At 39.2% G+C, this 24894-nt stretch overlaps 2 protein-coding genes across 4 annotated transcripts in view; one reads left to right on the top strand and one right to left on the bottom strand.

Moving 5' to 3' along the window:
• LOC110829988 (RNA helicase aquarius) overlaps positions 1–24894 on the top strand; it is a 78312-nt gene that overhangs the window by 19974 nt on the left and 33444 nt on the right. The gene's annotated exons all lie outside the window — the stretch shown is intronic.
• Positions 813–17913, bottom strand: LOC110829991 (G protein-coupled receptor Mth2). Of its 2 annotated transcripts, XM_022064316.2 has the most exons (9): positions 17673–17913; positions 12141–12226; positions 10478–10724; positions 7975–8285; positions 6679–6757; positions 5414–5577; positions 4219–4363; positions 3362–3454; positions 813–2760 (listed from the first exon to the last, which is right to left on the bottom strand). In XM_022064316.2, exons 2-9 carry the CDS (start codon positions 12160–12162, stop codon positions 2553–2555), a joined length of 1269 nt encoding a protein of 422 aa, XP_021920008.1. In that variant the 5' UTR covers positions 12163–12226; positions 17673–17913; the 3' UTR covers positions 813–2552. The 2 variants fall into 2 exon arrangements, with proteins under 2 accessions (XP_021920008.1, XP_021920009.1); XM_022064317.2 differs by lacking the exon at positions 12141–12226 and having other exon boundaries at positions 17673–17912.

Below are 24894 nucleotides of genomic sequence, written 5' to 3'. Positions count from 1 at the left end.
TCAGTCATGGTCATGTTCTTTCCAAGCATCTAATTGTAACCAGGCTAGCATCTTTATGGGGTTGAACGCAAGTTTCTGATGCTACAGTTACAGTGTGGAAAAGTACTTCATTATTAAAACCGAATATTTTATATCCTTTTTTGCCAACAAGATATTTTTTCAGTTTATACACTGGACTACCGCCACGGTGGTCTAGCGGTCAGAAAACTAGCCTTGTAAGCCTGGGGTCCCGGGTTCAATTCCCGGTGGTGCTCAAATTTATAACTTGTGTTGGGCAAGGCCGTGGTCTAGGCAACACGGAGTTTTCCTCCGTGGCATCCCAACAATTACTCCATTCACACACAGAAGAAGGCAATGGCAAACCACTTCTGGATCATCTGCCAAGAACATATATGAACAGGTCCCAGTCCGAGAAAAGGATGGAAGGATCCTGTTCATATGGACCTGTCGTCAGACAGAACACTAAATAATAATAAGATGAGGTGGTCTAGCGGTTAGAACGCTGGCCTTGTAATCCTGGGGTCTCGGGTTCGATTCCCGGCGGTGCCCGAATTTATAACTTGTCTTGGGCAATTCCGTGGTCTAGGCAACACGGAGTTTTCCTCCGTGGCATCCCAACAATTACTCCATTCACACACAGAAGAAGGCAATGGCAAACCACTTCTGGATCATCTGCCAAGAACGTATATGAACAGGTCCCAGTCCGAGAAAAGGATGGAAGGATCCTGTTCATATGGACCTGTCGTCAGACAGAACACTACAAATAAAAACACTGGACTGTTATCAGAACAGAAAGGATTTATGTCGAAGTGTCAAAGCTGCAGACTTTCTTTTATTCATGCACATAATGATTTCAGTAAACATTAATATGTATCATACAAGAGTTTTGATTATTATTTTATAGCTTTATTTTTATAGATACCGCGAGCAATAAAATGCTGTGCTTTCATGTACTATCATTGTATGAAATAAAGATTTGCTCAATTAATCTAGAACATGTTTCTCTGTGACAGAGTTAATGCACTCTACAAATCATAAAGGATAATTCTTTATACCAACTTTCAGCATGGAAGCATTAATTTTTATTGCAAGGATAACATTATCAGTTAGAACCTTCACCATAAAAAAATTAGTCTTTTTGTGCTCTGTGACCTCTACCCTTAGCTTTTAATCTCGCTTGTGGTTTGATAAGAATTCATACAGTACTGCCCTTTTTTAGGTTTCGTAACTTAAATGGAATCCATATGTACTCGTTGCTTTAAATGCCACTTTAGATAATCCAATTGTCCCTCATTCTACTTTTTGCCACCGGTGTGACATCAACAGTTTCTCGATGAATGAATATGTCTCTAATCTTTACCTTTTGGCAGTTGGATTTTGTTGGCCCAGAATGGACTGGTGGATGGCTTTGGTTAATTTGGTGATGAACCTTCAGGTTCTGTAAGCCAGCTAATTAGTTAATCTTTATACGTTTTGTCTTGATCTCAGAAAGCCATTCTTTTTTATCATCATATAAAATTTCATCTTTGTAGAGCTTGAAATTAAGGGTTCTGAGCAACAGAGGTCATGCACCGCCATAGTAAAATTCATCTGTCATGCCCTGACAACATGATGATAATCTATCTACTATAAAAATTTGTGATTCCCCGTTGTCGTCAACCAATTTGTCGTCAAAGAATGACGTCATCAACAATGTCAATTATAAACTAACAACAATGCCGAGTTTAGTGTCTTACTTAAGATTTTAAAACGCAACCAATCTCCCCCCCCCCGAAGGGGTTGGTTGCTTTTTAAAAACTTGACCAGCCCCTCCGAGGAGCTCCGAAAGGAGCGTTCTGCCCTAGTTTACGAAATTGTTGAGCACTAAGAAAAAGCAACACAGCTCATCATGTGTGCATAAATGGCAAATGGTGTTCAGGCATATCTACTTTCCTGCCGTTGTAAAAAAGAATGCAGACGTCATCTCTCAGGGCCCCTTCTGTCTCTCTATTGGTACTGCTGTGTGATTCTTTAAGTATTTATATCTAAAGGGTTTTTGTTGCTTCCAAATGTTTAAATTTGTGATATATTTAAAACTAATTAGTGAGAACAGTTTAGGATTTAAATATCTTCTATCATACTGAGATTTTTGGTCTTTTACTTCCAACTTTTATTTATGGAAATCCTTTAATAGGAAAAATGATATGCTATATATAGCAGTTATGATCTCCAGTACACATTCTGCAGTAGTAATAACAGTAGAAGGCAGTATTTTATCACAGATGCATTAATGTTCTCAAATAGAACAGGTATTTTTGATTTTGGAAAGGTGTAGGATAAATACTGACTGATATCAAATAAGTCTGTTCCTTTTCATCTGCACTTATTGCAGCTGCCCCCCCCCCCCTCCTCCTTTGCTGGTGGCCTTTCTCACTTCTTTGTGTAACATGCCTCCTCCTCCTTCCCATAACGTGCCTAATACAACTGCCACGTCTCTTGTAACGGCATACTTTTGTAGAATTCACTTGTACTGCAGTGCTTGCCTACACCACAAATTTTGTCTATGTTATTGATCAGGTCCTGACTTGAGTTTGTGAGAGTTCTTCCTCCTCTGCCAGCATTCCTTCAGATTCTTCATCCACTCCTGCAGCCCACCTCTTAGGACAGTTAAATCCCCACGGTCGATTCTTTACGAGGCCGCGAAGCGCTTTCTTGCGAAAGACTACCAGTATTAGGAAAATTATTAATCCTTGTAGGCAGTTCAAGATGTCCATAACTAGCCTGGAATCGTAAACAGAGCAGTATGATACTTTATATGCTGCTTTAGACGAAACCACGTAGAATGAAATATTTTATTTGGGGGAGGGGATTAAAAGTCCATGAACATGAATCATATGTTGATATTCAGACTTGTAAATCAAATGTGCGCATGACACAGATGTTTCCTTTGCATACACATATGGTTACTTAAAAACAGCACCAGTATTTAGAGTGAAGGTCCGATTGGATTGGGCTGGTACTTTTATATTTTGGGGGTATCTGGTGTATAAATGTTGACCAGAACATGATAGAAAGGAAGCCAAAATTAACCTTTAAAGAATATGAAAGTAGCTAAAATATAAAAGTTAGTCCAAATTTAATTCTCCATTGTTCCATACTTTTAATAATGATTCTATTGTTATTTTTATGCTTTATGAAGAAATGTGTCGGTATGGCATATATACCAGAGAAAGATGCAATATGCGTACATATATGGGAGGGCGGAAGATTATATAAATATTTATGGCATGATTTTTATGAGATGTACCATTGATAGACTAGTGGTAAGGTTAGAGAGCTACTTCTGGCTGACTTTTGTAACGTTAATAGAATGCATACTTACCAGAAACCTGTGGATTTATCCACAATGACAGAGATCAATTCAAATATCCATGGAATTCCCATAACAATAAACAGCTTGAGATACAGGAGACATCTGTAAGAGAAGGACGATATTTAGCAAATTATGTTGCCCCACATGACGGTGACATTTGTTGTTTAACAGTCGCTAAGTATTTTTGTACCGAGAATCATATTATGGAGAATTTGTGCACAATTTATGTTTTTCAATCTGTATAGTTATTGCAGTTTAAGCCAGATTGTGTGAAAGTAAGGCGGAGTAGAAAAAGAAACAACTGAAATAGTATTCTGAGACATGCTGATGTGAGTGAATTTATTAGATAGATTATGAAAGAAAGATTAACATTTTTTAACTGAATAGAAAATGTGATTCAACTGAAATGATACATTGAAAAATGGAGTAACAAATATTAAATATTAAAGGAAAAGCCAAAAATGAGAAGAAAATAGAAAGACAAATGGATTATAAAATGTGGAGCCAGAACATATGTGGGACCATAATGTCTGACACAGAGGAATAAAATAATAAATTGTTAACAAAGACTTATTACCAAGCTAAATTATACATGAGAATATTAGTGAAAAATCTTTTATATACAGTTGATTTGTCATTTATATTAAAATCATCCATTCACTAAACTAATTTAGAATTAAATGACAAATTTTCAGCATGTGTAATGTGGTAGATACACTAATGATTATTTTGGTGTAATTACCATTTCAGTCTGATAACGTAGGAAGAAACGTTCGCACTACTAGGGAAGATACGAGAGTAAATATAAGAGTTCAGTTAAAAAGCTTTGGTTTATGACCTTATTTTACATAAAGTGGAACACTCACTTGAATCTTAGACACCGCAGTCTGGGTGCAGACTGGTCCCGGCAATCCTTCCATAGGCGCCATGCTGTCCAAATAAAGTAGAGCGTGTTGAGGAAGAGCAGCACTGCCATTGGGCCATACATATATGCCCATTCCTCTGTTTGACCTGCAACAAAACTAAAGTTTATACATTGTGATTGAACAGAAGTTCCTATAGGGGTGTACTACCTACTGCGTATTTGAAAGATAACATCAATATGATGTTAAAAAAACAGACTTAAGAGAACTATGACATATGCTGACGGGGTCCGGTGGAGGGCTTTGGTTAATTCAGTGATGAACCTTCGGGTTCCGTAAGCCATCTGGTTGGTTGGGTCCACTATTTGGGAAGCCTGAGGGGAAGAGGCCTCTGGGGAGACCTAGACGTAGATGGGAGGATAATGTCAGGCAGGAGGAAGCCTGAGGGGAAGAGATCACTGGGGAGACCTAGACGTAGATGGGAGGATAATGTCAGGCAGGAGGAAGCCTGAGGGGAAGAGATCACTGGGGAGACCTAGACGTAGATGGGAGCATAATGTCAGGCAGGAGGAAGCCTGAGGGGAAGAGATCACAGGGGAGACCTAGACGTAGATGGGAGGATAATCTCAGGCGGGATCTATGGGAGATAGGAGTTGAAGGAGACTGGATTTTGTTGGCCCAGGACAGGGTCCGGTGGAGGGCTTTGGTTAATTCGGTGATGAACCTTCGGGTTCCGTAAGCCATCTGGTTGGTTGGGTCCACTATTTGGGAAGCCTGAGGGGAAGAGGCCTCTGGGGAGACCTAGACGTAGATGGGAGGATAATCTCTACGGGATCTATGGGAGATAGGAGTTGAAGGAGACTGGATTTTGTTGGCCCAGGACAGGGTCCGGTGGAGGGCTTTAGTTAGTTCGGTGATGAACCTTCGAGTTCGGTAAGCCATCTAGTTAGTTAGTTATGACATTACGCTAGTTCTGGTAAACATTGCAAAGTGTCAACATGTAAGAATCTATTTTATGAAAAGTCCTTTATTAATATAATATGCATAATTAATTCCAGATTCTAGTATATAGCAGTAAGGCAGTGCATATAAGTTGTGAAACAGCAACAGCATTACGTTGTAAATGTGCACGAGTCAAATTGCTGTTTGTAAAAAACCCTCTAAACTTCATACTCTTCATTCTAAGTAATTAGCTCACCATCAAACCAGCAACTGGAAACACCAAAGTTTGGTTTGATTATGTTGGCACTTGGTGTATGGTGTGTTGCTAGTGCCACCACAAGGAAGAGAAATGGACCGCCAATTGCAAAGACACAGAAGCTAATTAACAGCTGACCATCTGACAAGGGGAAGTGATGGAATCTGTGAATGTAGGAGAGACATAGAACATTTTCAGTTTCTTCAATAGTTGCAATTTTGTACTGAAGTTTACAGGTTAAAGAAGTAACTGTCGTAACATACAAAACAACTTTAAAAACTCATGCAAAGTATTTTAAGGTCTTCAAGGTTTCGTAATACATAGTTCCAAAATAATTTTGTTTTGCCTGACATCTGAGGTAAAGTACTGGAACTCGTGATAAGAGGGGAAGATTGAAAATTTGCAACATTTCAACGTATTTCCATCTGTAAGCACCTTTCTTTAACTTACTCTGTTGGAGTTTCATACAGAGCAATACATAGTATGGCTTCAGGGCTGCAATTAGGTGTAGATGCCATCTACCTAGTTCCAGAGCTTTTCTTTAAGTTATTTATTATATTAAAAGCCATTTCCGAAGAGACGTGTAGGAACAAATCCCCTATAGCTAACAACAGGAAATCGTAGTACCCAGTGCTTGTCCGTACTGTATACATACTTGCTGCCAATAATGAAGTAACTTCTTGTCATTGTCAATGGTCAACTACTTGGAGATACATAATTATTTTATTTGGAGATATTATTAATATTAAGTATTCTGGTTTCTAGTCATATTAATTTTTATATCATATCTTCTTAGAATTGCATAAATAAAGAGAGATTTTGTTTTATTGTGTGGGTGTGGGAATTACAGTTATGACAGTAGGACAAATGCCATTGGCTCCTTTCTTCATGTTATTATAAGCTGATCTCAGAACTGCGACCACTATCAGTGCATGATGGGGGTTATGCATTTTGGCAACCAGGAGGTAATGCATAGAAAAAGCCAGATCTCATACTTCCAAGTGCATCGGAATTGGCACTGCCCCTGTTGTCCAGTGAATAAAAACTTAAAGTGGCAGATGGAATTGAATTTACGGAAGTCATAAGAACGTTCTAATAGTATTAAAACACATTTTTCAAAAGACTGCCATTTTAATTGCTCTTTTCTGTGCAGTTAAAGTAAGTTTGTTACTTGTTGACTGTGAATTGTGTCGCATTCATTACCATGGCATAAAACAGTGCGCTAATGTGGTTGTAAGATACAGTGATTATAAGCTGAAACTTACATAACAGTTCTCCACACATTGAATGACACAACATTCAGCCAGAAAAACGCAGACAACATCCAGAAATATGTGAAGAAGGCTGGAAGAAAAATACATTGTATCAGTTAATTTATTTTAACAGATGTTAATGTAGGAATTGCTGGTCACAATGGCCGTGCAGCCTGAGGCGTAGACACTGGGACCGTGGGTTCGAATCCATCTCAAGGCACAGAAGTTTGTCCGCGTCTTTCTATGTCATGATCTCCTGCGTACAGGTAGAGGCCTTGCGATGGGCTGATCACTCATCCAAGGAGTCCTACCAAATGTCTAAATAGATCAAGGAACCTCCGAAAGGAGGCGGCCACATAAAAAAATATAGGAATTACATCTGATTCAGATTCTTTCAGAAACATAAAATAAGAAAGTTGTGTTTGTTTTTATGATCACGTAATTAAAATACTACCAGTGGCACATCAGTGACAGTGACTTTGTACATGCATTTATGTATAAATCGAACATTATACCTTTAACATGTGTACGCATTCATCATGGGCTTCTATCTGTGGTTATTATTAGTTGTGAATTCCGTTTATAAATGAAGTAACACAAGATTGGCTGTGAGTATTTTTTACAACCGTATGGAATCTTCCTAATGGAAAAATTCTCTAAATTCTTACTCATTTGTGAAGAATACAGAAATTGTGATGATTTAGATGTTTTTTTGGGGGGCTGAATTAGGTTATATTTACTGAATTTATAAAATATTGGGGGAAAGCCTGAAGGTGTTGAATTGCTGATGGCATGTAACAGAACAGATTGTTCGTGATAAATTTAAGAGAGCAAAGGAAGATATGGAATTTTATTTAATGGGTGAATATTGAAGTGTAAAGATTATATATCTTTTTGCGTTGAATTAATTAAACAGATTTGTACTTTAAATATGGAAGTACGTAATCAGCCGTGCTGTTCAATAATATTAATTGCAAAATAACCATCATTTTCATGAAGTTGTCTTCATTGTTTTAAGTTTTTGCTACATCAAGGAAATGGTATATTTCTCCACTGAGGAGCCATTGACAGCAAGAACAAAAAAAAGTAAATAAAATATACTTATGCATTCATTATGTTTTCTTGCATGTCACTATCAGTTTGTAATCTAATCTGAAAGGAGTGTTCTATTGAAATACTGCATTACGTGGATTCAAATCAAGAAAATTCATGGAAAAACACAACCATAAGCAATGATAGATTGAATTTAGTATTAACGAGCTTGTCTGTGATATACCACACAACCGTAAGAGTAGTAAGTGCCTTTACCTTGAGACACGCACATGGTGTTGCTGAGGTTGTGAGATTGGAGCTGCAGAACTGCAAGTGAGATGTAGGCAAGGCAGAGACTGAACATGCTGCACATGAGACACTTTCCCTGCAAGTCACGCAGTTCAGGCACCAGCATATATACGAGTAATGTAACCAGGAGGAAGAATGATGATATAAGGACACATGCCGAATATATAGTGTATTGGTGGTCGTTGGCTGGAACGGCTTCTCCTTCAGGAAAACATACCAGAGCAATGTCCAACGTAGATACTGTTCCATTTTCATCGAGTTTACGCGTTAGACAGAATCTGAAACAGACATGTAATTGGGACATCACAGTGTAGAAAGTTTAACAAATACTCGAACGAAAACCTACAAAAGAAAGTGCTTATTAGCTTCACCGTCTGTCATCTGTCTGGCCGCGTGTAGCAACTCAAGATCGGCTTGATTAGATTTTCATAAAATTTGATATTGGGGAATACCAACTTTTGTCAACATATTACAATTTTACAAAGACGTACCCCCGGGGGTACGCGAAGACATATGTGAAATTTAAAAAAAAATATTATTTTATGAATACACTGAATAATCAGTAATGTAATTTATTTAATTTATTTTAGATGTAGATTATATACTATGTATAACTTGAATTATACACCAACAACTTTGGGGGTACAAAGTTGAAGAGAAATTATATCTGGGGGTACGCGAACAAAAAAGGTTGAATACCACTGATCTACAGTACTAAGTTTACATGAAAATGGCCATGTAGTCTGGTAGAAGTTAAACTTCTACTAGACACATGGCGCAACAACGCAGAAGACAGCCGTCTACAGACTCGCTGCCATGAAAATCTCAAATCTTATTAGATATACATGTTTGCTCAATAAGCTACAATTTAGGGCCTCACATTATTAGGGACCTCAGAAAATTAACAGAGGATATGAGGGTGGGTTGGCTCAAAGCCAGTGTAGATACGATGGTGTATCAAACACTCGTCACCTAGCCGATACTTATCACTTTACAGACTGAGCAGTCTACATACTTATTATAGAGGAAGTTCTCAGAGCGAGCTTGTTTTGTACTAATGGTGGTTGGAAAACATGAAGAGGTGAGGTCACTTGGTTGGGTTTGGCGTACAGTCTTAAGCAAAAGGTGTAAAGATGTGGACTGGAATCATCTGGCATGAGACAGGGTTAGTAATGGGTTCATGTGAAATGGTAATGAACCATTAGGGAATTTCTTGATCATCGGAGTGGCATTAGATTCTCAAGGACTGTGCTCTTTGAAGTTTGTGTCAACTGGAGCCTTCACGGACACTGTTGATGCAAAGAATTTTTAAACTAGTTTTAATTTTTTTTTCTATTTAATATCTGAAAAATGTTCACTGTCCCTGTTTTGGAAGTTTAAAAGCACATGGATACATATTTAATTGTATGAGAACAATAATTTCCTATTTTAATCAATTTCATGTATAAATTTCAAGTTTGTCCTGATGCGTGTTAATTTTATGAAAATCGTACATTTCCTCTTTTGCTCATTCATACAGTTTTCTGTCTGTCAGTCACCTCCACTTACGTGTGCACAGACACAGAAGCAGATATGAAATACCAATTAATTTAATGTTTTATTAATTAAAACAGGCTGTGTAAGATGTTACCAGCAAAATCTTTTATTTGTACGTTGTGTACTCATATTTCAAGGATAGTATGTAACCAAAAGTTCCTTAGAATAGTTAAATAAATGCACTCAGCTATTAGTAGCAGGAGTGGCTAGAAAATTACAGGTAAACCTCGATTTGCGCCGGTTCAATTTACGCCGATTCAGAATAACGCCGCTTTTGAAACCAGGAAGTCAAAAAGTGGGAAAGGTAAATTTTGCTACCATGTCTGGTGAGAGAAGTGAATGTGTTGCTAAAACGTCGCGTAGGTCTGTTGCGTTAGAAGACAAGATGGACGTAATGCGTAGAACAGAAGGTGGTAATACCGTACGAAGTTGCCTCCTTCCACTGTGACCACCATAATGAAAAATTCGTATAAAATAAAACAGTCGATGCAACAGGCTACGAGAGTAAGTGCAACGCAAGTGAGTTATAGCAGAAAGAATGGAGAAATTACTGTTGCTATGGGTGGATGACGTGAATGGAAAAAAAACATTCCATTGACTGAAATTGCTATCATGGATAAGGCGAAGTCAATTCTTGAGGAACTTAGGTCGTCAATGTTTGGGTGCCGGGAACGCATATCATTGACTTCTCATTGATTTACATTATAAAAAGAGTTTCAATTTACGCCGGTTCGTCCAGGAACGCGTCCCCGGCGTAAATCGAGGTTTACCTGTACTGCGGTAGAATGCATTCAGATTTCTTATCGGAGGGATTCAGACGATAGATTTAAACACAGAATGCATAATTATCTTAAAGTTGAAATACAATCTGCACAGACAAATTCTAGTGCTGTACAAATATAGTTTTTGTTTTTTTACAAACTGAAAAACTTACTTTTCGTGTTGAATAATATCATGGCCTGACTGGAGATAGCCTGTAACTGGGTCCAAGGTGAATGCATCATCTGTTATAAAATTTGGATCCAATATATATATGCCGGAATGATTGCAATTTATATGCAATCCAGCATCAGGGAACTCATCACAGTGTGTCTTTTCCATATTAAGTAGATTTGATCCAGGACAGCAGGGGGTTGCAGCGGTAACAGCAGTTGCCAACCCCACAAACATCCATGACACTACTGCAAAGCCACAATTAACATAGAATCAGGACGAATAATGAAAGTTGTGGTCTCTGGTAGGCAGGTGCCTCTGTTTCAGAGGAATGTATAGCCACTATCTTCATCTACCCTGAAGATGAACATACCACATACTGTCCACAGATGACGAGAAAAACCCTGCTGGGGGAATTCGTTTCTGGTGCGGTGCGGAGGGAATGTTTACTGCCTGGTGGACTAGAGGGCTGCTATTGGTGGGAAGTGTGATACGTCAGAGTTTTACACTACTACAAAGACTGAAAACATCAAGCAGTTACGAGTAGCGTGTAGTGAGTCCAACTCTAATGTGTTCTGTGGGTGTTGCGATAATATTCTAGATTAAATCGCTGTGCCTCTGTGAGGTTATCTTAAAGCTGTACCCATTAGAACACATGAAAACCTGTCGTCTGTTGTTCGTTCAGTGGTTGCGGAACGAATGCTTTTAGGATGGGTCGTCACTCACCGCGAAATCTTGCGCATGCGCGTATATCGAATTCCTAGCAGGGATTTTCTCCTGGTCTGTGGACTGTAGCACAAACTTCTCTACATAGATAATATTTAGTGAGGTCATGAAATGTAGGAATCACTGGTACAGAAACAACGCTGTCCAACTCTGCTCATAAATGTATTAAATTGTTTGTTTATTTATTATTTATCTAAAATCGCGGTCTGTAGCCATGATTACATGAATGTCAGGGTGATTAGTGAATAACGAATTGAAATGGCTAAGGTAGAAAGTGATCGCGGCGTAATTGTAAGGTCCTGTTCATTGGTGGGGTTACCACGAAAAACTCAGGATGAGACTTGAGGTTCTCACAGCGGTGGAGATTTCGATGTTGGTCTTATGGGTGTGGACTCGTAAGTAGATGCCAGCATTTCGTATAACATATTGTCTCCTTCTTCAGGGTATGTTTCGCTGAAATTGTGGCGTTTTTACCCACAAGACTAATATTTACATCAGTCAGGAGAACTTTTCCCCACGCCAAGATTTGAACCAATGACCTCCCGAATACTGTGGAGTGTTAACCCCGCGGATGTTATGTTCGGTTCCATTTGGTGATGTATTTCATTGGTGTGATTTCTTAGGGTTTTTTTGGAGTTATTTTTATGATGTGTTTTAAAAAGGCAGAATTAAACCTTCGGGTTATTTAAAAAGCCCATTTTCTGACTGTCCATGTGTTTTGAGATATCAGTTTGTGGTTCAGCGCGTTTGATGTGTACCACGTGGTTATTTACGTGAGAGGGAGGGAGATCGAGTGTTGGAGACTTGAATTGTTTTATGATGAATGTCAAACGTGTCCTTGGATGAGTGGATTATGCATGCGTCATTAATCCGTATATATTTGCATGTGTAGGAATGCATTTGGTCATGTTCTTATAGGTGTTGGCGTGTTATCTTGCCATCTGATGCATGCCAGTTCATAGATTCTTTAATGTTTTTCTTGTCATAATTTATCCAGAAACGATTTGTGGCAACTTCTCAGGACCTGAAAAGAAATTGTGTATTAAAATACGCCCCTGGTATAAATCGTCCGGTTTTCCCCAACCTTTAAAAAAAAATTTGATAAGCAAATTTTAAAGTTTTAGCTTTAATAACACCAATTTTAACAACTAAGTTTGTGTACTGACGGAAATAAATAAATATACTACTGAATTAAGCACAAACATGACGCATTTAAACTACAAATTTGATAAGCATGTTTGTCGCAACTCTTCAAAATTCAGCACCTAACCAAACTCACTGTATTGCTGTAAGAATTGTCCCTAGATTAACGCGTCTGGCGAAGATAACCAACAGGAAATTCAGTAAAACAGACGCAAAGTTTATGTTTCATATGCCTGTACGCCGGGGGCCGGTAGTAGTGAAACCAGTAATTTATTCGTTTACGTAATTATCCATAATACTAAAGTAAATTTATTCATATGTTTAATAAAACATCATGCCATGAAAAGCTTGCGTGTACACTCTTAACCTCGGCATTAGATGGAAGTACGTTATTAAAGTGCATGAATTGTTAGGGAAAGCTGAAGGCGAAAGCTAGGTGCGATCGGAAAGTTTCAAGACTGCGCGTATAAAAACCCGTACACTTATCTCAGGTATTAAATTCATCCGTCACCCTCGAAGTAGTTCCCCTGGGAGTGAACACAACGATCCCAGCGCCGCTGCCAAGCCTGGAAGCATCCCTGGAAATCTTTCTTTGTCAGCCTGTCAAGCATCATCTGCGATTCTGCCTGAATCTCTTCTATCGTCTCAAATCTCCTTCCCTTTAGCTGAATTTTCATCTTTGGGAAGAGGAAGAAGTCACACGGCAAATAAGGAGGGTGCGGGATGACGGCCATGGTGTTTGAGGCCAAAAACTGCCGAACTTCGAGGGCGGTGTGCGCTGGCGCGTTGTCATGATGCGTCGCATGTGGAGTTCTTCCTTTAGAATCAGCTGACAGGTCCCATAGCCTATCCCAACAATGTCGCACAAGTCGTTGATGGTACGACGTCGATCTTCGTGAATGGCCTGCCGAATCTTCGTAACATTTTCGGGCGTTGTGCTCGAACATGGTCGTCCAGAACGCTCGTCATCATCGACAGAGGTTCGGCCGGCCATTTTTAAAACGTGAATGCCACACAAAAGTTTGTGCACGACCCATTGCGGACTGCCCAAATGCTTGCTTTAGCATTTCATAGGTTTACGTAGCCGTTTTGGCGAGTCTTTGGCAAAATTTGATGCGCACGCCATTCCGAAATCGCAGGAGGGTCGGTGTAATGCACTACCAAAACGCCCGTAACTAAGAAACAAATGCTAATTCGATGATGCCGGCTGGCACACTAATTCACTATGAATGTAGGCCGCACCCCCTAGCGGCAGAAGCTCGTACTACATCCGGTTCGCCCTCTATTGACACAGTCTTGAAACTTTCCGATCGCACCTCGTAACTCCGCACCTCCACGACCCCTATACTACGTCATATGTACAAATACCCTGATCGATTCCAATCTATAATTTCTTCAGCAAAAGTCATAATAGAAAATTAAACCATTGGAGCCGAAGCTCATCTAAAGAGATTAATATTTAATAATTCAATCCCCGACAGCAATGCGTCTCCAGTTGAAAGATCAATTTGTTAACGCTGTTTAGAGAAATGATCGCTGTTTACTCTAAGAAACCTGTATATACACCTTGTGGGCGAACTGCAAAATTATACAAATTTTAAGCAGGCAATTCTTAAGTCACCGTAATATTATATAAATGAGAACGATTTATTGACACTTAATGGTAATCTTCTTAAAAATTACAAACAGGTTCACATTTTACGTAAAAGTTTTTCTTAACAAAAAAATCAGTCGTTAATAAGATACTTTACATTGAATGAGGCTTAATTTCTGATGATGGCAGTATTTCTAGGTTGTAGCACCGTGTTGTCTGGTAGAAGTTTACTAACTTTTCACAAGTCCTTGCTCCCTGCATCGTCAGGGCATTGACTGATCTCAAACGTTGGTAAACTTCTACTACGACGATGCAACCCGTAAGACAGTCGTCCTTCCTAATGTTGATGAATGAGGAATGTTCTGGTTCTTAATTAAACGTTCTTGAAAGAGCTGAAAAGTTGCTCACAGCGACAGGAACTGTCAAAGACTGACGATATTAACAAATGGAGTTTTCTGGCCTTTTAATAAAAACAGCTGTTTTCATTCGTTCCAGGGAACTGGAAAGGCAGTTCATATTTTCCAAGTTGTTATTCAAGTCAGATAAGAAATTGAACTGGTTTCTTCTTCACTTGAAACACAGTTCATATTAGTCAAGTCATTTGAAGTTTTTGTTCTCACTAGACTAGTGTGGACGAGGCTTTAGACGTCCGAGCATGTACGAGGTGCGATCGGAAGGTTTCCAGACTGCGCGTATAAAAACCCGTACACTTATCTCAGGTATTAAATTCATCCATCACCCTCGAAGTAGTTCCCCTGGGAGTGAACACAACGATCCCAGCGCCGCTGCCAAGCCTGGAAGCATCCCTGGAAATCTTTCTTTGTCAGCCTGTCAAGCACCATCTGCGATTCTGCCTGAATCTCTTGCCAAAGACTCCCAAAACGGCTACGGAAACCTATGAAATGCTAAAGCAAGCATTTGGGGAGTCCGCAATGGGTCGTGCACAAACTTTTGTGTGGCATTCACGTTTTAAAAATGGCCGAACCTCTGTCGATGATGACGAGCGTTCTGGACGACCATCTTCGAGCACAACGCCCAAAAATGTTACGAAGATCGACGTCGTACCATCAACGACTTGTGCGACATTGTTGGGATAGGCTATGGGACCTATCAGCTGATTCTAAAGGAAGAACTCCACATGCGACGCATCCTGTCTGAGGACCAGAAGCAGAATCGACTTCTCGTTTGTCAGGAGCTCAAAGATCTTGCAAGAACCGACCCCAACTTCCTTTCTAAGCTCCGTGTGACTTCTTCCTCTTCCCAAAGATGAAAATTCAGCTAAAGGGAAGGAGATTTGAGACGATAGAAGAGATTCAGGCAGAATCGCAGATGGTGCTTGACAGGCTGGCAAAGAAAGATTTCCAGGGATGCTTCCAGGCTTGGCAGCGGCGCTGGGATCGTTGTGTTCACTCCCAGGGGAACTACTTCGAGGTTGATGGATGAATTTAATACCTGAGATAAGTGTACGGGTTTTTATACGCGCAGTCTGGAAACTTTCTGATCGCACCTCGTACACGCACATTTCACTTGGCAGAGCCGACTGGAAACATTTGTAAGCCGCCAAAGTTTTTTGTTTCGTATTTATGTTAATGGTTGTTGAAGGACATTGCGTGTTCAGCGTTGGGATTCTTTTGAAGCGTGGGTTTTCGTAAAATTTGCATGTTATAAATATTTTTTGTACTCTCTCAGGAATGGATTGCTGAAGCGATCTGTTTGACGTCTTGACTTTTAACAAACAATTCGATCGAGGAGATTCGTTTTTGTTTCGCCCTGCTTTGATTGCTTCAGTTTAGTGTCATGAAAAACAGTGACACGTGGGGGAGAACAGTAGATAAATTCATTTTATTTTAATTACTTTTGTGGTGTGGGAATTAACAAGTCAACACTCGATCACTCGTGTGAAATTCCACCTTTGTGTTTCATGCATCAGCTTAATTTTGTGGTGATTCCTATAATTATTCTTCCCAAGATGGCTAATGCTTTTATAAACTAATTCTGTGTGTTGTTGCAAGCTGGTGTTAAAGCATGGGAGTGTTTACTGCAGTAGAATGAGGGTTGTGTTGTGCGTCATTAAATACCATCACGTCCTTAAAATTTACTGAAGGGTCAATGCGCACAGACCGACGGACTCACAAACATGATAATTGAAACTATCTGTATACAGGTGTCGTACGAAACGTCTTCCAAACTTTGGGCTGGTTATTCATTGGCTTATTTTGAGTGAAAATGTAATATCAATAAATATATATTATTTAAATCTTGTCCGTCTAATCACAATAAATTCTTATTAAATATTAAAATATTACAATAATTAACATTTAAAATATTTAAAATATTAAATGATGTTCTTTATCGAAATATTCGATTTACATTAGACCATCATTTTTAAATGAAATATTCGAAATAAAAATATTTTTAAATCGAAATATTCGATTTACATTAGACCATCATTTTTAAATGAAATATTCGAAATAAAAATATTTTTAAATCGAAATATTTCGATAAAGAACATCATTTAATATTTTAAATATTTTAAATGTTAATTATTGTAATATTTTAATATTTAATAAGAATTTATTGTGATTAGACGGACAAGATTTAAATAATATATATTTATTATATCACAATATGACGCAACTTTAACATCTCATAATAAACCTTGTTTGACAACAAAAATGTTACGTTATCTGATATTTTCCTTCTGAACTTGTAGTTCTCACAATCCTTTGAGCGCACTTGGTAACACGTTGATTGGGAAATATATTTTCCAGGATAATCTAACCCCTGGATAATTCGCAAAAATTTTAAAAAAAACACGCAAATGTAACACATACGTAAGTTTATTTACAGACATACACTACTAAAAAAATTTTTTTATAAAGATTTGCTAATAGCAGAAAGAATTTTATATAAAATTGAAAACTACGTTTAAGAACGTTTCCAACTGATACTAATGTCTGTCTATTGTCACAAACTTAAGGCTTCAGCAACAGTTAATATGTTAAATAACGTGCCATTGTATTTGTAACTTTATTTTTGTTTCAAATTCTACAACAGATTTTCCGAAATACATTTTGAAAGGCTTTCCTTCCAGTAAAAATTAAACATCACGACATTTCTGCTTCTCATTTCGGTCTACACATCATTTGAAACAGTGGGCACAGCCTCGAGTTGGTGGTTCAGTGGAATAATGATATATAACTGAAGGAAAATAATAATGAGATGGCTATCTTCTGGGTTGTAGCTCGTATAAGAACTTATTCATCGCCCTGATGATGGAAACGTTGGTAAAACTTCTGTAAAATACATTGGTTTTTGGGTGCCGGGGCCCCACTAATTTTAGAAACATAGACGTCAAACATACGCGGTGTAGTCGGAAAACAAATGTGCATGATCTCCTGCTTAAAATAAGATTCACGGCCTTCTTGAAACAAAGAAAAATGATTTAATATAAAAGTCAGAATAGTAAATTGCTGTAATGATTCGCTCGTGTCTTATTTGATTTCCGAAAGCGTTGGCCTCTTGAAGTAATCTGTGTACATTTCTGTACTTGTAAGTTTAAAGTCTTCTTATCTGTATGATTACAACCCTGAATATGTCTGTTAAAAGAAGGCAAACACGTGTAGACTGCCTTATCTCATAAGAAAACAAGTACAACTTTTAATGACTGCAATTGAAGTCTTGTTTCTGTTCAGAATGTTCAGCGATGTTGACAACTCATTTTTGTACGTACCCGTAGTTGTTAGTGTCATTCTCGTAGACCTCACAGCGCTGCTATGTCCAAGCACTCCAGCAACTCAACTGCCCTCGATACTGACTCGAAGGCTCGATCTTGCTAGAGTTGGACCTTGTTCATTGTTCTTCGGGGGGGCTTACGGATTCCGCGCCCTGTGCCACTCTTGGTGTGTTCTTTTCTCTGTTGAGGTCACAGGAGCAGTTCTCTGGTTACGTTATCTCGAACTGCAGAAGAGGAATTCTTCTGATGCGGGTGCCAAGTCGAATGACCTTGCCCTCTCCTCACACAATAACGTTTCTGGGGGCAAATATTTGGAGCCAAACGTAAAACAATTTGTGGAATTCGTGTAGCGTAAGAAATGACGTTTTTTATTTTTATTATTAGTGTTCTGTCTGACGACAGGTCCATATGAACAGGATCCTTCCATCCTTTTCTCGGACTGGGACCTGTTCATATACGTTCTTGGCAGATGATCCAGAAGTGGTTTGCCATTGCCTTCTTCTGTGTGTGAATGGAGTAATTGTTGGGATGCCACGGAGGAAAACTCCGTGTTGCCTAGACCACGGCCTTGCCCAACACAAGTTATAAATTCGGGCACCGCCGGGAATCGAACCCGAGACCCCAGGATTACAAGGCCAGCGTTCTAACCGCTAGACCACCGTGACCTTATTATATACATTAAAATAATTTGACGAACGCAGAGGAACTCATTTAATATTAATTGCCTGAGCTATTAAAATATTTTGGTGTCAGGCTCTTTGCGTGAATGCAAGGCGTTTTTTCAACTTTCATTTATTGAACCAGTATATTTGTAGGCGGGACTGATGACTGGAATATGAAAATTCTTAATCAGATCTGGGATACGGGCCTACCAGTCCACAGATCTCACCGCGCAGATTAGCTCAGCGGTTACGAAACCGTATTACCTTAAACAGACTACGACCTTTTGTTTATTCATTCGTCCATACATATTCAATTTTTATAACCTGCGCAATTGATAGAGCGTCATTTAATTGAATCTTTGACGAAGTTGTATCATTTGCAGTGGTTGGTTACATCGAATGAGCGATTATAGGGGACATTGAGTGATGAGTTTCAAAATATGTGAACAGGAGCTTTTTTTTTTCCTTTCTCCTTCTTGTTCCCTGCCCCAGAAATCTACCTGGAGAGGATAGTCGATGCTGCTGTCGAGATTCGAACTGGGTGTTGATCACAAGATGCAACCATCCTCACGTTACGTAGGCGTCAGTTCAGTAGATGAAGATTTTTTCTCGAGTCAGACGTCAGCTTTACAAATTGTCATAGACTGTGACGCCAGGCTTGAAATGATGAACATTCACGTTCAGCGGTGGAATTTGGCCTATTCATAGTAGCAGGAACATTTGCTTGCTTTCACATTCCTGAACGTTTGTTATTCGTAATGTATCGACATCTTAAAAAATGTACACCGAACGCAACGGTTTGATTAATGTGTTTTGTGGTATTCCTCAATTCCGTCCTTAAAATAGACTAAAGAGATTTATCTCTTGGATTCGTCTGGCACAGGATAGGTAACATTTGCGGGTCCCAACTTTTCGTTGGCTCGATCTATTAGACATTCGGTAGGACTCCTTGGATGAGGGATCGGGATGTACACAGGACAGAACAACACAGAAAGTCGCGGACAAACATCCATGGCTTCAGTGGGATTCGAACCCACGGTCCCAGCGGCACGAGGCCACTGTGACTGCAAATATCGGGATAGTATCTGAAAATAGGTCATGGCCGGTTTCAATCTTTAGGAATTTATCATACACAGTCAATGCTACAAAAGGACTGAGAAAAACCACGAGTAACCTGAGCATAGCCGGTCTCCCGATAAAGATTTGGACTCGAGTTCTCCCGAATACGTAGCAGTTTGACTTATTAGACGATTATTTATCAACGTGTTCTTGTATTGTCGAATGGGGGAGACAGAATGGTGAATTGCGGAGGAATTGGAAAGAGCCGATCGTGGTTTATTTTAAGATACGTTAGGGGCTGATGTGAATAGGAGATATGATTCAAGAATGAATTGTATTCTATGGGACAAAAGTGTTGCAAACATGTTTACAAGGCAGCGATATAAATAGTATTTTGTACAGGTATTCATCGCGATACGCGACAAATTGGTTCCGTTATATCGCCGCGTAAAATGAATTTACTTTTACATACATGGGTAAAAATAATAAATAACTATCTAAAATGTAGAATGAAATAAACTTATTTATTTTTTATTAAAATAATACATCGATACTGTAATTAATTTAATCGGATGATGAATTATCTAATACAGATGAGTCTAGATTATCCTTTTCTCGCCCCTTTGAAGGCTCTGAGTCGGTTGACTGAGGATTTTTAGCTCTGTTGAAGAAATGGCGAAGAGAGATATTGCGGGCAGCATCTTTTCTCTCCCTGTAGAGTTCTGAGTCTCTCTAGAAACTTCAGTGATTCTCTCTCTTGTGTCACAAGGCGTGCAACAGAAGAGAGGTTTGCCTTGACAGAGATGAAATTTTAAACTCGACGCGGCAGATGTGTACGGTAAATAGGTCGTTCGTAAAATCGAATGTTTTTATTCGTTCGCCCAAGTAGACCGAACGCCATTTGAAGATGTCGCTGTACTGGCCTCAGATTGGACGATCGGGGTTCAAACCCTAGACCAAGCGTTGGAATTCTCTTCCTTCCATGTGCAGAACCTCCTGGGTCCTGAGTTGACAACGCCGTTATTGCGTGATGCTTAGGAACGATATTTATCTTCAGGGGATCGACGTTATCGAATTTTCTGAGGAACAGAAAATTAAAGACGCATTGAGCATCGGCCATTGGCGTACTTTTTGGGGGATAAGCTGTATTCTCGTCTTTATGTGATTTGTTAACTATACTGATATATTTTTATTGTTACCTGGTATTATCGATATTAGCGGTAACAATCGAAAATAAAGATGATATCGGTGTGATTACAGTCGATCATCTGAAGACTGGAATAGAAACGACTCTCAAAAATAGTTCCGGTAATAAATATAGGAGCTTATCGGTGTCTGAGACAGTGGACTAGGGTTTGTCGATTTTTAAAAACCGGTTGTTGTTTTTTTTGGATAAATTTGTAAAATTCGAAAACCGGTTTTTAAAATTTTAAAAACCGGTTTTAGATACTAGAATTAATATGTAAAAATTAATTAATTTAAAAAGTTAACATTTTGACTTTAAATCGCCTCGGACACAACTAATCTTCATGAGTCAGGCTGAAATTAGTTCTAAATTATTAAATGCTTTAGAAGTACGAATTCAAGAAAGAAATCATATTTCCTGAAGAAAAATACTAAATGAAATAAAAATTTATAATTTATATTTTGAACGGATTTTAGTTATTTTAGCTTGTTTATTTGGTTTTGTACGTAGTATATTTTATTTTGTTATATTTTTGTAGTTCCATAAATATTAAGTACACTGAAAAGTTTTAAAATAAGTATAAATATTTCTTTACTGTTTTAATTATATTTTGGTTTTTTGTAACAATTCGAAAATCGGTTTTTTGGAAATACTGCGATTCGAAAACCGGTTTTTTCAAAAGTCGGTTTTTGTATAAACCCTACAGTGGACTACATTTAACATAATTCCTGCTGTTGAAACAGCCTTTTGAAGAAAGATTGATTTACAGACCCCACTCACTTAAGAAGCTCCTGGGCTTTGACAGGTGAAAGGAGTCGAATTACGGCCTATAGAATACTAAGAGGCTATAGCATCATAGGGACCAAGATACTCGTTTCCTGGCGAAACAATATTAAAATGTTCTTCTCACAGGTTATTTCTCGAAGACTTGTTTTGCAGTTGTAGAGTCTTAAAGTGTGCTCAGCGGCCCTTACTTTGTGTTGTCTTGTGAAAACGGAGAGTTAGGAAAGGCGAACGTGTTTGGAATCTATAAACGTCGAGGGCTGTTTGAGCCTGTCGTGTTATTCTCAATGGAACAGATTACAATATTAGGATTTGAGGTTTTCACGTCTGTGTGTCTGAAGATTTCTGTCTTCTGGGTTGTTGCGCCGTGTAGTCTGGTAGAAGTTTGCCGACGTTTCAGAGGTCGTACTGCCTCCGTCATCAGAGTATGAAGATTTCTGTCTTCTGGGTTGTTGCGCCGTGTAGTCTGGTAGAAGTTTGCCGACGTTCCAGAGGTCCTTGCTGTGTAGACAGTCTGCAAGTTCGAACGGTGTTACAGCCCAGAAGACCAACATCTGCATCTTCGCCACGTAAGAACATGAAATCTCGTTCATCCCGAGTTTAGTCCTGGCTTGGAAAACGGGCCACATCCGGTCTGCCGCGCTTTTGTCTGGTTAACGTTGAGGTTTTGCAGTTTTCGACACTCGGACATTATTTCAACCACTGGTAACTTAATTTGCTCGGTGGAATACTCTGTAATTACCCTATCTGACCACCCAGGGTGACTGCACGTGCGGTTCGAGGTCGACAAAGCTCCATTCTCTTGTTTTTTTACAGAGCTACTCCACGTTCCACAACGTCTTATTCCACCTTCCACTCACAGACGCCGCTGTGTACAAATTCTGTTGCCCTCACTGGCGTTGTAACCTTTTTGGTAAAAGATTTTCTTTCCAAAGTGTTCTGTAAATATGACTATTTTTAAATTATATAAATTTGTTTCATCTGGAACATCTCTGTGCCGTCCGTCCAGCGATGTCGAAGAATCTTTCCTCGATTATAGGCACTCAGACCGTTTCAGTGGTGGTAGCCTAATGTAAGATAATGTTTCGATATATGCCCGGAGTGTCTTAGGAAAACCAAGAAATCAGTCATCGTAGCTGATTTCCTAGTCGTCATTTGAACCTGAGGTGTTCGTAGTGAGTGGACTGAAGTGTAATTATGGTCATTCGAGACGAAACATGTGTTGAGCACATTTGTTTTTAAAGAGTGAGTCAGTTCTGAAATACGTTGTTGAAAGACTCTCGGGTTACAAGTCTACAGATCTGATAGATTTGTTACGTAGCGGCCCTGAGGATGAGAGCAGAGATTGTTCTCGAACTTAAACGTTTAGTCAAAATCGATCGACCGCAAATGGACACTCTTACGTGGCGAGCGCTAATCGAGTATCGGAGTGAAAAATGTTTTAATGAAAAGTTGTAGAGGAGATTGAAACACGCGTTGCATGTCCAATACATTTTGTCCCCCCCCCCCCCCCCGCCGCAAATCTTAAAACGGGTTTTAGGCAATTAGACGGAAATATTTTTATACTGTCATTCATAACTCGAGAACCGCTGGACTGATTTTGATCAAATTTTGTATTTGAGTTTCTTGTTTCGACCTGTTTGTAAGAGAACTTCAGATGTTAGTATTCACGAATTGGAAAATATAATCAGTAACAGCCAACGTATCAGAATTGTTACGCAATGGATGCATTTCTTAACTTGTTACCTTTAATCACCTCTAAATGTAGTTTCTCATGTATATTATTATTACCTAAAACATTCATATTACGTGGTATGTCGATGTGTTATACTGAATATATCGATGGCTAAGAGATTTTTTTTTTTGGGGGGGGGGGGGGGGGGAATAACGTTAACCGATTGGCGGCTAATCAGGACCAGTAAAAGTGCAGACATCAACCAACACTGTCCAGGAACTGGTATATTCGTTTCGTATTGGACAATATCAGGGGAAAGTAGGTCTCATTGATTGCGCTTCGCGCCATGTTCCTTCAATATCGAGCTGAATAATTGGCACATAAAGTGGGCCTACGCGAAATTGCTGCACTCGTGTCGAAAACTTAATTTTTGTGATCGGTGGTTCGTTGCGTTTGGAAATGCTCAGCCAGATCGACGTGCGGTTGTGAACTACGCTTGTAATTTACTGGCCTTGTTTCCTGTCTGTACTCCATAATTAACGTTTTATCAAGCTGTCATCATTTTCAGTTCACAAAGGACATCACAGACGTTAACGGGGAAGTGTTCTTTACACGAAGTGCATGGCGAGAACGCGTTATGGGCTGGTTTTGTCTGTCTGTCTCTCCAGTCGATTAAACTCGAGAACCACTGGACGGATTTGGATGAAATTTGATGTGCAGGTTGTGCTGTTCTACGCGACCTCAAAACCGTACATTCGAATATCCTACACGGGATGATAACAAAATGAGAGATAAAGAGAGTCGTGAGTTTGACATTGAGGTACTGCGATCTGGTGGTCAAAGTGGGAACTGTCGAACAAGGCGGGTTTAATGCCTGTAAGTCAGTGGTATTCAATCTTTTTTTGTTCGCGTACCCCCAGATATAATTTCTCTTCAACTTTGTACCCCCAAAGTTGTTGGTGTATAATTCGATATATACATAGTATATAATCTACATGTAAAATAAATTAAATAAATTACATTACTGATTATTCAGTGTTTATCATAAAATAATACTTGTTCTTTTAAATTTCACGTAACCCCTAAGATGTCCTCGCGTACCCCCGGGGGTACGCATACCCCAGGTTGAATACCACTGCTGTAAATACACGTTGCAGAGAACGAATGAGAATTTACTACTGATCGTTCGCGAGCTGAAAACCTTTAAGTGGTTGTGGCAATTTTGATGTGTCGGTTGGATCGGATTCTCATTCGCGTATGTGTGTTTGCGAAATGAACATGAAATCGCAATTAGAATAATTCGTATGCTTTCGCAATGAATAATAAAGCTGCCCCTCCTTCTACCAACACTTTCGAGAAGTGTAGGGGGTCTCTTCCCCCTACTTATCCAGTTCCTCCGCTCATATTTCCTTGACCTACAAATGTGGTTTCATAACAGTTTAGTTTTGGGTTTGAATAAAAATTGCTGTTTGTCAAGTTAATATATTTATTTAGTGTTCTGTCTGACGACAGGTCCATATGAACAGGATCCTTCGATCCTTTTCTCGGACTGGGACCTGTTCATATACGTTCTTGGCAGATGATCCAGAAGTGGTTTGCCATTGCCTTCTTCTGTGTGTGAATGGAGTAATTGTTGGGATGCCACGGAGGAAAACTCCGTGTTGCCTAGACCACGGCCTTGCCCAACACAAGTTATAAATTCGGGCACCGCCGGGAATCGAACCCGAGACCCCAGGATTACAAGGCCAGCGTTCTAACCACTTAGACCACAGTGGCTCTCGTACGGAGTTAATTCTCATAAATATGATGTGTTTATGTTCTTTGTGTTGGCATCGTGAAAGGGTAATCTGTATT

The sequence above is a fragment of the Zootermopsis nevadensis genome, unplaced genomic scaffold (assembly GCF_977971745.1).
Source record: "Zootermopsis nevadensis isolate Lab colony 2312 unplaced genomic scaffold, Znev_1.0 Znev_ptg000013l, whole genome shotgun sequence".
NCBI lineage: Eukaryota > Metazoa > Arthropoda > Insecta > Blattodea > Termopsidae > Zootermopsis > Zootermopsis nevadensis.
Note: the sequence above shows the minus strand (reverse complement) of the source record. Positions and strands in the feature narration are given on the sequence as shown.